Below are 12624 nucleotides of genomic sequence, written 5' to 3' on the forward strand. Positions count from 1 at the left end.
GGGGGGATTAGACTAGGTTTGCACTTCCTAAAATCTCAGAATACATGTTCTTCCAACAGTTAATAGGCATTTTGCAATTTATAGGCATTCTAGAAAATAGGAGTTAATTGGCATTCTGCAAAAAGGACTTCAGTAAATATGAAAAAAAAAAACAAAACCCAACTGGGATAAATACAATCAAGCAGGTGACTTTACTATGTAAATATTTTAGAAGAGACTCTATAGTATTTCAAGTCAACAATGAAAAATATTTCCCCCCTTTTTAAGACAGGATGCTGGTTACACTTGACCTGTTTACTTAGAATTGTAGAGCTGCTTTGCTCCTCTTGAAAAGGGATGTCTTACAATTGAGAGCCTCTCAAATAGAATGATATCTAGGATTTCTCAATAAAAAAGCAGAGACAGTACTTGGCTGACAAAGGTCCATATAATCAAGACTATGATTTTTCCAGTAGTCATGTGAGAGTTGAACCATAAACAAAGCTGAGCACTGAAAAATTGATGCTTCTGAACTGTGGTGTTGGAGAAAACTCTTGAGAGTCCCTTGGACTGCAAGGAGATCCAACCAGTCCATCCTAAAGGAAATCAGTCCTGAATATTCACTGGAAGGACTGATGCTGAAACTAAAGCTCTAATAATTTGGCCACCTGATGTGAAGAGCTGACTTATTTGAAAAGACCCTGATGCTGGGAAAGATTGAAGGCAGGAGGAGAAGGGGACAAAGAGGATGAGATGGTTGGATGCCATCACTGACTCTGTGGACATGATTTTGAGCAAGCTCTGGGAGTTGGTGATGGACAGGGAAACCTCGCAGGCTGCATTCCATTGGGTCACAAAGAACTGGACACGACTGAGCGACTGAACTGAAGTGAACTGAGAATTTCTCAAAACTTATTTTACCAAAAATTTGTTTTTAATAGTTTTTCATTAGATTTGATTTATAGAAGCAGATGCTGTCTGATTCTATAATCCATTATGAAGATATCGTACTCCGGGGGCAAACAAAGAGAACATCAGGCTGTAAAATCAAGAAAAATAGGAGAGAAGAAATGCTTCTAGAATAAGAGTATGTGCTGTGCTGTGCTTAATTGTTCAGTCATGTCCAACTCTTTTTGACCCATGGACTATAGCCCGCCAGGCTCCTCTGTTCATAGGATTCTCCAGGCAAGAATACTGGAGCAGTTGCCATGCTCTGCTCCAGGGCATCTTCCTAACCCAGGGATCAAATCTAGGTCTCCCAGGTTGCAGGTGGATTCTTTACAGTCTGAGCCACCACGGAAGCCCCAAATGAGAGTATAGACAGCTCAAAAAATCTGCTTGTTTAAATATATAATGAGAATGTAACACAGGGAAAAATCACTAAAATCAACTTTTTTAAAACTCTGGAAATTAGTGAAAGGCTTACAATAATCCATAGAACATTCATTAAAGAAAAGCAGTTGAATCTCAATAGGAATAATAACTATGTGGGGTTTTAACTTACCCAGTATTAATATCCTTCTCTCTGGTTCTCTGGGAGCCTTGCAAATCAGTATCCTCACAATAATGGTAACTATGAAACAAGCAGCCTGTGGTCTACTAGAGGGGGCAGAACAGGTTTAGAGTTCCCAAATATCTAGAGATTTGTCACTATTTGACCTATATGGAAATGCCTCATTGGTATTTTTTCTTTTTTTTATCTCACTCAGTGAGATACTCTGTCTGTATAGCATTTGTCAAAAACAATCAGGGGTAATAGTTTTATATGGCAGCTGCCTGAGGCAAACAAGAGACTTACCAAAAAATTAAAAAGAAAATATAGTAAATGACATGTCCACAGGAAGTTTTCAAAAACTCGACAGAGCTGTGTAGCTCTAGAAGGCCACACAGATGTTCAGTGCTAATCATCTATTCAGGAAAGATCTCATAAGGATCTCACCTCTGGTTGACTTAGAGGCTTTATTTAAGCCAAGCTGTAAACTTCTGGAATATTCATGGCATACATCAATACTTTCTCCAATCATTGTGCAAATCACATGGGCACTGTACTCTCGTGTCCAGACCTTTGTGACTCCATGGAGGACTGCAGTCTGCCAGGTTCCTCTGTCCATGAGATTCTCCAGGCAAGAATACTGGACTGGGCTGCCATTTCCCCTTCAGGGGACTCTTTCAAGGATTGAGTCTGCATCTCTTGCATCTCCTGCATTGGCAGGGAGATTCTTTACCACTGTGTCACCTGGGAAGTCCAGTCATTAGCTGACAACTAAGTTACTGAGCAAAGACTTCAGTGGCTGTATACAACAAACTATATAGGCTTTACAAAATTAGTTTAGGAAAGTTAGCAAACAAGAAGTCACGATATCACATATGACAATAAATGTGAAAGCATGGCCCATAAGTGGGAAAAAAATGCAGTCAATAGAAACTCCCTGTGGAAGCCGAGATGATGGAATTTCTAGACAAGGACTTTTAATCAACTACTAGAAATATATTCAAGGTGCTAAAGGAAATCATGTCAAATAATTCAAGTATGAGAATTAAACTCTTACAAAATGGAGACTAACAACAAAGAGACACAAATTATAAAAGGATAGGTCAACTAAAATCCAGCCTGAGGAACACACACACATGCACACAAGAAAAATGAACAGTTACTCAGAGACTCTATAGGTCATCAGCAAGTATACCAAATACATATAATTGGAGCAAGAATTAGTGACTTGCTTCCAAAGAATTGTATAAAAAGGTGGATTAAAAGTAACTTTACAGGGGAGAAGCCAGAAAACACTACCTTGGTCTGGTGATACAGGGTATCATCATGATAACTGCACACACTCTCTAATATTAAATGATGAGGGTATTTCACCTTCTTGGTCTTTTCTCCCAAAATACATAACCACAGTCTAATCATGAGAAAACTATTAGACAAATCCTAACTAAGCAGCATTCTACAAAATTCTTGATCTGTATTCCTCAAAAGGTTCAAGGTCATGGAAAATAAGGAAAGACAGAAATTGTTACTGATCAGCAGGGATTAGGGAAACATGATGAGCAAATAAAGTCTGATGGTCAGTTAATAGTAGTATTGGTTTATTAGTTTTGTAAATTTACCAATGTATTATGACATGTTGACCTAAGATAAACTGTAAAGGTGATATATAAATTCTCTGTATTGTTTTGGCAATGTTTCTGGAATTCTAAATTATTCTAAACTAAAGAATTAAGAATTAAAATATAATGTAGATTTTTGGGTCATGCTTTTGTAAGAGATAAATATGCACGTTGAAAATTTTAAATTAGCATTACCACAAAAACATACACAGAAGGAAAGAACATTGAAACATAACACACTATTAAATTATATAATGTTACTACCAAAATTAGTACTATGTTTTCAATGAAGTTACCAACTGCAGCCTTTTAACATTAACTTCTGTTAATTCAAAATACACTTGACGAGAATGCCCAATGTTTATTATAATTTTGGGTTCCTAACAACATAGGTAGCTTAAGTTGGAACCTAACAGTCAAGGTACAAATCTAAGAATTTGATTTCTGATGAACATGTTTATATTTTTCATCCAAACCCTAGAACAGATGGTAAACTACCTTGCTGCTTTCGACAGCTGGAAAGTCCAGCTTATTATTACCCCTTTCACATCTGAGGCTGTTTTTCTAGGTAACAGACTTTGTACCTCATCATCCTACCAGCCCCCCGGACTTAAGCAGACCCAGGGTCAAATCTGCTGTTTTTATGTACAGTGAGACCTCAGACCCCAGGGCCTCAGACCTACATCCAAATCTGAGGTCTCAGTGGGTCACTACCATATTAGTTTCCATTTAATTTCGCTCTTATTTCTTTATTTTGGGCATCTCTGCTGATTTGTTTCTTTGGTTTGGCTTTTCATTTGTTTGTTTATTTTTGATTTGGTTGTTCATGTCAGGAAGATCCCCTGGAGAAGGAAATGGCAACCCACTTCAGCAGTCTTGTCTGGGGAATCCTATGGACAAAGAGCCTGGCAGGCTACATCCATGGGATTGCAAAGAGTTAGACACAACTTGGTGACTCAACAACAGCAATTCATTTTTAAAAATCCAAAATGTAGTCAGAGGGTGCTGGCTGGCTTCACTGAGGCTGTTTAATGACGTGTGCCTTTGTAGATGTTGAACCTACTGACTAGGGGACCTGACCCTCAATCTTACTCCACATTCATTCCCTTAAATTTCAGCCTTTCTTCTTCTCCACCCTCACATTTGATGTCTAAACTTAACTTACAGATAGAAACGCAGCCTAGAGAAATAAGGTCCAAAGATTGACAACACCATGGAGAAAATTCTGAAAACACAACTCTCTGATTCATTGGACTCTTCATTCCAGTAGTTCTCAGTCTTTAGAATAAGCAAAGATCAACTGAGGAGCTTATTGGAAATGCAGAATTCAGAGTTCCATGCACAGAGATTCTGACTGACTAGGTCTGAAGTGGAGTCCAGTAACATGAATAGCAAACAGGTACCCCGGTAGGTTCAAGTGCCTATCATTTCAGTTACTTAGTGACTTCAGATCATAATCTGAGCAATTAAAAACAAGCATAGTCCTGACATGAGTTTTGAAAATTTCTGATGTAGACTTTATACCAAAATCAGAGTTGAAAGAAAAAGTCTACATAAGGAGTCTGCTTCTCTTGTTTATAAAAAAAGTTGTTAAAGCTCCCATTGAGTTATTCAAGACATATTTTCCTAAATGGTGCTCTTTTATAAAACTTACTTGTGATAAGTCTTAGTTTTAAATGAGGCAATAAGAAATATGCACCACTACGAATATTCCGACATTATTTTGAAACTTTCCGCTGTGATAGTTTGGTCTCAGGAGAAATCTGAAAATTCCATAAAATTATCTACATATAATTTATAGGAAGTTGAGTCAAGAAACAGGTGTTACCACTGGAATGATGAATCTTGTCCTTTTCCTATTCATACATTTCTAATATACGAGCCTCTAGACGCTAAATCAGACGCTGGGATGACATAGATTTATGTCATTTATTTTCTTTCACTGAGAAAATAAAGAGGTAAATGATCTGTACATATCTTGCCAGCTGTTCCACAAACCTCATACATTGAATACAAACTGAGACAGTAAAGAATCTGCCTGCAATATAGGAGACCTGGGTTCGAACCCTAGGTCAGGAAGATCACCTGGAGAAGGGAATGGCTACCCACTCCAGTATTCTTGTCTGGAGAATTCCATTGACAGAGGAGCAAGGCAGCCTACAGTCCATAGTGTCACAAAGAGTCAGACAGGACTAAATGACTAACACTTTCACTTTCATCATAACCTCAGTGGCTCCATCTTACACTTGACCTAGTACTTAAATGTTGGATGCTGCTCTGGAAAAGTACTTGCATCTCTGTGCTATGAGTTTGGCTACACTGCCAACTAGCATTCCATTTCCAGATGGCTCCTATTACCACTTAATTATTGTCAAATCCTGATTTTATTTCAAACAATTTACCATTGTCAAGGGTCACCTCCAAGTACAATATGGCTAAAATCAAATACTTTTGGTTCTAGGTCTATGGTTAGGAGAGTTGAAGAATGGCCTTCTTCAGAGTGATTGATAGACCACATGGCAAAATCTATAGCTAAACTCTAAACCCAACATTAAAATTTTAATAAAACTACAGATATTTTAATGACAATTATTCAGTCACAATTATTATTTATTTATTGATAAACAAGTCAGTACCAAATAAATCTATTTATTAATTCATTAAATTTTCAGATATTTATTGAGGTCTTAATATGTAACTAAATAAGAGAACAGAGTCATTCCCTCTATGAAGTTGCATTCTAATAGAAGATAAGATGATTACATCTTATCATGAAAATCTTGTGAAAGTATATGCAGAAAGACAATATGATTAGATGACAAGAGTTGAAGAAAGTTTTGGGAATTTTTAATTTCCTTTGCATTATTAACCTATTTTCTAGACGTAATACTGATTGGAGACATATGGACTTGAGGGAAAGGAATTAAGTCTGAATTTAGACTTGGATTAAATACACTTTTGATCCATACTTTCTTGATTTTAGTCTTAGTTCATTAAAAATTATAGCACACACATAGAATTAATACACTATGCATCTTATAAGGGTGTTGTTTACCTGGTCATGCCCATGTTGGGCACATATGTATTGAATCTAAGAGAGTTAAACTGTCCCAATTACATACACTGTTTTTATACACCACACACATATGAACACACACACACATTCCCTTAAAGGGTTTGTTTAATGCAAAATTTACAAAGACCTAAAAAAAATTGATGAGAATTATTAAATCCAAACTCTGTTGTGGGCCACTTGTTCTTTTAGATTTGGGGGATTCTCTTTTTATTCTACGCTGCCCTTTTCCTAGACTATTTTACTTAGGATCCCTTGTGTTAAAGATCTTCTAAATTACTCTCCTATTAAAAATAGATTAAAAGATAAATTACTCTTTATTTTCATACTTGCTTAAACTACGGTCTACTTTCTGAGTCTTCACCAGTTGTTTTCTAAAGAAGGTGTTCTTCCACTTGAGTCTGTACAATGACAGCGTCCTATTCACTGCATTTCGGAGGTGCCAGCTGAGTGTCGCTGCGGTTGCCTCCTCCTCTCACCTGAGCTCCCCCTCCTGGCTATGTTCTTTCTGGCCACATAAGCCTACAGTTATAGAAGCAGGATCAGGATATTTACAAATGCCTTTTCACCTGGAAGAGTGATTTCCTGAATCTCTCTGGTACAGAATCATGCTACCCTGTAACATATCAGGTATCTCTGATGACTATAGCTCAAGGGAACAGTTAATTGATCACTTCACACCAATTATCATGAGGGCTAGGTTACTATTTATAATTTTTATTTCTCTCCACAGGCTACAAAAAAAAAAGGTAAAATTCTGATATCTTATTGTTTTAAAAATCAACATTTTTCCTCAAAGATTCAGACACTAACCTCTCATCTACAGTGTTGAACCCATCTGTCTGAGAATGTCAATAACACCTAGAGAGCATGCACTGAATTACCTCCAAATTATAGTCATTCATTCTTTGTTACGGATATAATCCAATGACTTAAATCAGGGGATAGATATACTAATTGTCTTAAGTACTATTATAACATTAATCTTTCTATGAACTTAGAACAGTTTTACATATATCAATTTATTCATTTAACAAATACTGATAATTTCAAGTATAATATTCAGCAGTTCCTAATACACTTTAAAACATTTTAATAACCACAAGTTATACCGATATGAATTTACAGTATTAATAGAAGATTCACATTTCAAAAGGACATTTTATGTTGGTCTTCAGAAAGAATAATTTCCATTTTAAGATACTATACCCCTTTTCAGAAAGTTAAGATTATAGGTCTCTGCACCACAATTAAGATATCACTGAATCAAGATTTATAGACCCAAAGTATAGCTTCACTTTACATGTGCTCCACAAACAAGTCTGAACTTTTTGCAGATATTGTTTGATGTTAGGAAAAGGATGTACTGTCATCATGAATGTCCTTTGACTAAAAGCAATTTGTCAGTAAACAGCAGTGTTTACTCACGTTTCTCTTGTTCTGCTTCTACCCCTTCACTTTCTGTGTCACTTGGCAAAATCCACGGTTGATGAACCACCTGCAGTTGCTTTAAAGAGTCATCCTGCCAAAGAAGAAACTTATTTGAATTAAATTCTAGAATGATATTGTGAATATGGATGAATACTTCAGTTCCTATGAATTACATGTCAAAAAAAAAATAACAAGAATTCCCTCACAACAGAAAAGAATTCTAAGCTTAAATTCATTTCCATTTCGTGGACATGCCATAAACTCCAAACTCATTATTTTTAACTTTCTCCTTTTAATAAGATTTGATGTCTCAATAAGAAATATCTAGGACTTTCCTGGTGGCTCAGATGGTAAAGAATCTGCCTGCAATTCAGGAGACCTGGGTTCAATCCCTGGGTCAGGAAGATCCCTGGAGAAGGGAATGGCAACCCACTCCAATATTCTTGCCTGGAGAATTCCATGAACAGAGGAACCTGGCAGGCTATAATCCATGGGGTCGCAAAGAGTCAGACATGACTGAGCAACTAACATACTAGACTATGTTTCTTTCTGAGTTAATGTTTTTATGAATTCCTGGCACTCATTCTGGGGAATATAATAATGAAATATTCAATATAAAACTGCATAAAATGTGTCTGTTTGCCATCAAGTTTCCAATTCCTTTAAATGTGATTAAGGATTAGTAGGATTTAGAGAACAGTCTCAACTTTACCCTTTAGTACTACTTCACTGCCTCCTTCCTCTTATTACTTCCTGTTTTCATTAATATAGTTCTTAAGTACTTCCTTGCTGCTCCATACCTCCATCACTGACCTAAGGCAGTCCCTCATCATCTCACATCCTGACTGTAGTTATAATCGTCTACAAGTTTTCTAGGATTAAGATTCATACCTTCCCTAGTTCCCTCCACCATTTCCTTGCCACGGTGAGATTTTAACAATGGCACATGATGCATTCACTGCCTCATTTATAACCCTGAGTGGTCTTCTCATTATCCCCAGCATAAAATCACAACTCAAGGCCCTTCATGCTAGCCTCTGATTTACCATCACTTCCATCTCCATTCCACCTTGACTGACACTTCCACTCCAGCTATCATTAACTGGTAGTTTCCCAACTGTCTCGTTCTCTCTAATTTACTAAGATGGTTTCATATGTTATACTTCCTGCTTAGGATGCACTCTATTTATCTGTCTCAAACATTAACAGTCCTCCCAAGGCTCAGTTGTCATCTCCATTGTGATGTTTTGATAAGTGCTTTGATGATCGATGTGCATGCATGCATGCTAAATTGCTTCAGTTGTGTCTGACTCTTTTGTGACCCCGTGGACTGTCGCCTGCCAGGCTCCCCTGTCCATGGATTTCCCAGGCAGGAATACTGGAGTAGGTGCCAATTCTTTCTCCAGGGGATCTTCCTGAGCCAGGGATCAAACCAGGTCTCCTGCATTGGCAGGCAGATTCTTTACCGTTGAGCCACCTGGAAAGTCCTGATTTATTTTTAGGATTTAATTTTTTTTTTTTTCCAATACTGGATTTGGTCTTGCAGGAGTAAAGTACAGAAGCAGCACAAATCTGAAAAATCTTAACTTTCGAATTCCATAACAGTACAGAGAACTAAAGAAGTAAATTTTCAAAAATCTTCATGTAACAGAAAGGGATATTACATCCCTGCAGTTTTTCACATGGCATCTCTGGGTTTAAAGAATATGAAAAACAACCTTTTTGGTCTTATAAGGTAAAATCAAATGGCAAAAGTCCTTTGTTTAAAACAGAAAAAAGTTTAAAATGATCATGAAAAAAATGTTTTTAATTGAAAAAGTATTTTGGCTATTTAGCTTTCTGGTCCAAATCCTAAAATCTGTTTTCATAAGAAAAGATATGACTAATAAGTCAATAGTGTTACTTTTTCCCACAATAGTTCAGAATATCCAGTAATACTACTGATTGGTTTCTGGTCTTAATGGCTTTACTGTTGAACAGATAAGCTATTCTTAGTTTATTACAAATTATTTAAAGTACAAATGAAACATTAGCTTGGTAAAATTTGTAGTCTGGGAAGAACTTTAAAATGTTGAGCTGTTGGAATCAGAATCATAGCGATAGTATAAATATTGCTATTAATAGATCATTTAAATGTTTTACTTTGGTTTTCCCTTGAATACAGTTAGTAATATAATGCACCTGTTTGCTTCATCAATGCCAACAGGCAAAACTATGTATGGCGAAAGTTCAGCCCATCAGGCTACTTATAATTCTTTTTGATGGGGTCAAGGAGCTAAAATTGTGAACATTTTTAAAAACAAGAGTTGACATGTTCCTTTTTTGCCAACTTATTCAAAAATTTTTCTACAGGAATACTTAACTCTATCTGAGCATAGTACAAACTATTTCATATTCCCAAGAGCAAGTTCTTTGGATTGCTTTTAGAAGAAATGCCATTCATCCTTTTTCTAAAACACTTTCACCATAAGTATGTGAATGTCCAGGGACCAGGAGTGGTGGGAAATAGTGACATGTATCATATGGAAAACAGTCTCTAGCCCTGTATCAACATATCATTTTATCTGCTAACAGAGTAAGTGCTTTATAAACTTTAGTGGTATTGTTATTCCACATGGCTGGTTTATTTTTGGATTCTCTAAATGCAGTCCATCAGTGATTGATGTCATGTGTGGCCATAGGTTATTCTGGTTATTTAGAGAGAAAAAAAAAAAAAAAGTCCTCTGCTCAAATGCTCACCATTGGATAATTTAACTCTGAGGCAACTAAATATTTCTTTCTTTTTGGTTAAGAATGAAAATAATACACAAAACATCAGCTTCAACCTTTCAAACGGGATTATCACTTTTATTTTATTTCTCTAAATATCTTTACTTCTTTAAGACCTCTGAAAAGCAAGTATTCCTGAAGCATGTTGCAAATAAAGCAAAACAATGCTGTATCCCACTTACATACATTTAATAGACTGTAAAACTGATAGAGAATTAAATCTATACTTCTGTTAAAATTCTCCATATATAACATATATTTAATACAATTTAGAAATAATTTTGTATTTGTTAATGAAATGGCTAGTAATGGCTGAACACTGTAATTATTTTGCGAATTATACTTCTGTAGCTTATTTCTTTTGCATATTATCAGAGGACAATTAAAACATAAGAACAGGGAGACTTCCCCAGTGGTCCAGTGGTTAAGACTCTGCCTTCCAACGCAGAGGATGAAGGTTCCATAACTGGTCAGGAAACCAGGATACTGCATGCCCCAGGGTGCAACCTATTTTTTTTTAAACTAAAATAAACATGACACTGTAAATCAACTATATTTCAATTAAAATTAAAAATAATTAAGAACAGGAAAGTGATACATTTAAGAAAATATAAGTTTGAATGAACAAGATCTGGAAAAAGAAAAAAAGGAGCAATAACAAAGTTACAAAAATACAGTAGATTATGAAAAACATTACAAAATAAACACAAACTGCTAAAAAAAATTTATCCAACAAATTTGCTACACTACACTAGGTATTGGTATTGCCCTCTGATAAAAGAAATGTTCACATATTGAGTTATAGGGAAGTCTTCTGGCTTACGCATGAGTTAACTTGAATCTGATCTAACTAAAATAGTCTGTTTGTGGCCTATCAAACATACATTGCACATCTGCTTTAATTATTAGAGAAAATGACACATTGACCAAAGAATAAAGAATGTCCATGTTAAAAATAAAGATTAAATGCCTCTCTTCCTGGGACCCCAATGCTGGGCCTCCTTCAATGATAAGACTCCCTTCCCAGGTGCCAAGGCCACACTGACTTGCTGTGTATTTGCTGGACTGTTCTTTTTTCTGAAACCTTGAAGAAATGTATCCCTGACTTGTTTGATGTCCTTTGTTCTGACAAGATACAAAACTGTGCTGAAAATCCTGCATCTCCTGAACAGTTTCTCAGAGTCATCTGGGAAGTAGGCTTCTGGGCTGGTCCTCAGTTTGGCTCAAAAAATACTTTTTTCTATGTTTCTTATTGATTGTTTACTGACTATTTTCATGACACCTCCATCTTATTTCTTAACTCATTCCTTTTTGTGGTGTTTCTATTCAAGGAAATTATAGGATGACATTGTAAAAACTTTAAAAGTAACGAAAGATGATTGGGTAGAGACAATGAAAAACAAGTCATTTTTCTGGCAAGCCCTTTCATTTGTCTGATTTTATGAAGGCACTCTTTCGACTTTGAGCTATGTTATAACTTTGCAATTTATAGAAATGTATAGTAGTGCATGATAAAAAGCAAAGACCTCTTATTATTATAGGAGAATAATGTCACACACATTCCTTCAAAAGTATAATAGAAACTTCATTACAGTGATGATCACAGGATATACCACAGGAGAAAAGATGCCAAAATCGGCATGAAAAGAAATTCTAAGTTATTTGGTTGCATAGAATCAATCCTCTTTCCAGTTCAGATGGTACAGCTGACAAAATCACCCTCAACAGATTTGAAAAGCCCTGTCTGCTCAGCGTGCTTCTTTTCCTGTCTGACGCCCTCGGAGACTATGACACTGCCTCTCGACACCTTCAGTTAGTTTACCCTCCTCTGCGTGCTGTCTCCAGCCTTCAGCTAACTTCCTGAAGTTATGACTGCGTGTTAGCCACTCAGTCGTGCCCGACTCTTCGCGACCCCACAGACTGTAGCCCGCCAGGCTCCTCTGTCCATGGACGTCTCCAGGCAAGAAGACTGGAGTGGGCTGCGATGCCCTCCTCTAAACTGCTCTTGTGTGTGTGCGTGCGCAGTCACTTCAGCCCCGTCCAACTCTTTGAGACCCCATGGACTGCAGGCCACCAAGCATCTCTGTCCATGGGATTTTCCAGGCAAGAATAGTGGAGTGGGTTGCCATTTCCTCCCCTAGGGGAACTTTCTAACCCAGGGATGGAACCCAAATCTCCTGTGGCTCCTGCATTGGACGTGGATGGATTCCCACGGAACCACCAGGGAAGCTGCTCTTGAACAAGTTTAAAAAATCATTAAC

General features: G+C 36.8%; 1 protein-coding gene across 6 annotated transcripts in view; it reads right to left on the reverse strand.

Moving 5' to 3' along the window:
- Positions 1–12624, reverse strand: part of C12H8orf34 (chromosome 12 C8orf34 homolog) — a 343264-nt gene that overhangs the window by 15440 nt on the left and 315200 nt on the right. For all 6 annotated transcript variants that reach the window (XM_065902914.1, XM_065902913.1, XM_065902912.1 and 3 more), the window contains one exon: positions 7592–7685. In XM_065902914.1, the coding sequence (XP_065758986.1) occupies positions 7592–7685 (94 nt within the window). The remainder of the gene's footprint in view (positions 1–7591; positions 7686–12624) is intronic.

Source organism: Muntiacus reevesi, chromosome 12 (genome assembly GCF_963930625.1).
Source record: "Muntiacus reevesi chromosome 12, mMunRee1.1, whole genome shotgun sequence".
Taxonomy (NCBI): Eukaryota; Metazoa; Chordata; class Mammalia; order Artiodactyla; family Cervidae; genus Muntiacus; species Muntiacus reevesi.